Source organism: Teleopsis dalmanni, unplaced genomic scaffold (assembly GCF_002237135.1).
Source record: "Teleopsis dalmanni isolate 2A unplaced genomic scaffold, ASM223713v2 unscaffolded_contig_2148, whole genome shotgun sequence".
Lineage (NCBI taxonomy): Eukaryota > Metazoa > Arthropoda > Insecta > Diptera > Diopsidae > Teleopsis > Teleopsis dalmanni.
The window spans coordinates 4,787-7,603 of record NW_024033530.1 but is presented as its reverse complement, the minus strand read 5'-3'; the positions used below and the strand labels follow the sequence as shown (position 1 = coordinate 7,603).

At 30.0% G+C, this 2,817-nt stretch overlaps 1 protein-coding gene across 1 annotated transcript; it reads right to left on the bottom strand.

Moving 5' to 3' along the window:
- Positions 1–1,507: 1,507 nt before the first annotated feature.
- On the bottom strand, positions 1,508–2,482 carry LOC119664539 (apoptosis-stimulating of p53 protein 1-like; the record flags this gene model as incomplete). Its single annotated transcript, XM_038074011.1, is given in 2 exon segments — positions 1,508–1,769; positions 2,205–2,482. Coding segments are annotated over 2 exon segments (388 nt in total), but the record flags the coding sequence as incomplete, so codon positions are not given.
- Between the last annotated feature and the right edge of the window lie 335 nt (positions 2,483–2,817).

Genomic DNA, 2,817 nt, shown 5'->3' with positions numbered 1-2,817 from the left:
TTGCAGTCCAAACAAATTATATACGGACTATAAACTACTTAAATAAAAATTCGATTATTCCAAAGACCACTGATGAAGAGTACTTGGCAATACTCGAAACAGCGTTGTATGGTCAGCCACACTTCAATAAAATTAAAATAAATTTTTGTGTTTGTCCTTTATTTCTTTCTTTGCTATTCAAAATCCCTATAAAATTATATACTTATATACATTTTAATAATTAAATACCAAATATTGCCTTTTTAAAAATAAAATAAAAATAACTTTTGAAATACATATGTATTATGAGGTATACAAATTCCACTAGTAAATTTTTTTAGCTTTAATATATCAATCAAAAGTCGTAGTAGGATAAACTACTTCATATTATTTTAATATGGTGTCGCTTAATATACATTTTTAAGTGTAGAAAACAAATTCTCCATAATAATAAAGGCTATATCTCTTCAACTATTTAAAAAAATAATTGAAGAGATATATATAAACAAGGAAGAGCAAAAATTCTTCTCGTTAAATTTATTCTCTTCATTTAATACTTTTCAATCAACTTTAACTCTAAAGCGGATAAGTGGCAATCGGCTTTATATATACCATAGTTATGGTATTAAGTTTAAGTTTCAATATTGTTGATCTTAAATACTACTTTTTCGTAAATAAATTGTTAGCTGGAAAATAATTCTTATAAACCAACAGGTGCTTATTATATTTTGAGATTTGCTGGAGGAAATTTTCAAGAACAAATTGATTTAAAAAGGAAGTAACGCTGTTCATCGTAGTTATACTTACAAACATATATAAGGCTATTCTTGTATAGTCGGAGAAGAGTCTTATTCTATTTTACGAATGAGTACTTTATAAAAAATATTTGTACATAGCAAATGCTCGAAGGATTAAGTAATTTTACTTGCTAGGTGCATCGACTTTATTCCACAGAATGTTCTGAAGCGGTACGCGATATTGAATTTTTAATCTCGTTTTGTAGAGTTTGCGTTTGTTCGCGTACTTAAACCTTCTCTACTTGAATTCGCAATGAACATTGTGAGTATGAATGTTGAGTTGACTATAAGAGTAAAGTAGCAGTAAGAACACATGTAGCAAAAATACACATTTACACTAAATACTCAACAGAATTTCAACAAATTTTTAACACAGCGCGCTTCATTGTGGCATTAGTGTAAGTACATTTAATAAGTACAAAAGTTCTGCCATAAAAAGGAAAATAAAACGAAGAATTCAAGTACAAAATAACCTCAATACATGCAAAAAAAATATTATTATTTCGCTTTTTTTCCTTTACTAAATTTCCTCTATTGCGCTATACTAGATATTTTTTTATTTTTTTTTTTTAAAGTTCGCGTGTGCTTTACGGAAATATGTGAGTAGTATGTAAATATACTTTTTATATAGTCTATGCGGTATGGTATATGGTGTAGGGTGTATGGTGTATGGGGTATGGTATATAGTTTATAAAGGACTACTACAATAGAGAGTTAACTGGAACACTTACTCAGTGTAACATTGTAAGTCTTTTGTAAATCCACTTGACCTCGTAGCGCACGCAAACGCCTCAATTTGGATTCCTGCGCTTCGACGCGTTCACGTAAACGTCGCAAACGTTCGCCTTCGGCTACCGCATTACGGACTTCTTGAGATTTTAGAAAACGCAAACGTTGCTCCTTCGTAGCCAACAGTTGATGTTGTGTGTCAATTTGTTGCTGCTGTCGCAGTGCCATCGCCCTTAATTCGGCTGACGTCAGCCTGCCAGGCACCTGGTGAAACGATAATTAGAAAATAAAAATAAAAAAAAAAAATATTAAAATTGAAACAAAAATTATTTATGCTTATAGAAAAGTACAAGTAATATAAAACCCTAAATAAAAATATGAATAAAAGTAAAAATAAAAATAAAAATAAAAATAAAAATAAAAATCCTCAATAAAATATAATTTATTTCATGTACTTTGATATTTTAGCTGAGATTGAAATTTGCAATTTTTATTGCCCTTTTTCCTGTTTCCTACTTCCTGTTCTGTGTTTTCTATTTTCTCTTTAGTGTTTTGCATTATATTTTATTTTCATTATTTTTATTATTTTATATAGATATTTTTTTAATTTTTTTTTTGTTTTTTTTTATTTTTTTTGGTGTTGGATTGTTCGTTTATGTTTTGGTCTAAAATGGCACTTGACATAATTGCTAGACTTACATTTATTTTCGGTTCCGCTGTTACCACGACCATTGTGGTTGCTGGGCGCGACTTGGGCGCTGGTAGCACATTCGGTGGCATTTTTGGTAGATTTCCGGAGACGGGACGGCAAACACAAGTCAACATTTTATAGATTAGCTTAGACTTTGAAGAAGCATAAAATGTGCGAAATTCACAAATTTGCCTTTTTTAAGTATTTTTCCGCTATTTGCGATTAAGTAAAACATGAAAGCGACGAAAACGTTTTGAAATGGCAGCGCATAAAACTTTTATGCATTTTATTTTGTTTTTGTTAAATGTTTGTGTATTTTTTAAATTTTTATACTATTATATATATATATATTTTTTTTTGTTTTTTTTTTTTTTGTTACTTGTTATTTTCACGTTTTTGCTGAAGTCAGCTCTATCCGGTCGGTATTCAGTAGGGAACAGCTGTGCACTTCAACTCCATATGTCGCTTTTGTACTTGCAACTGACAAGTTCAATTCACTCACATTTCTAAAGAAAATTCGATTTTCAGTTTTCGATTTTTTTTCATGCGATTTTTGTGTTAGAAACGCGTTGGTTGTTATTGGCAACAAACACGATAACAACACAACAAAAACACTATGAC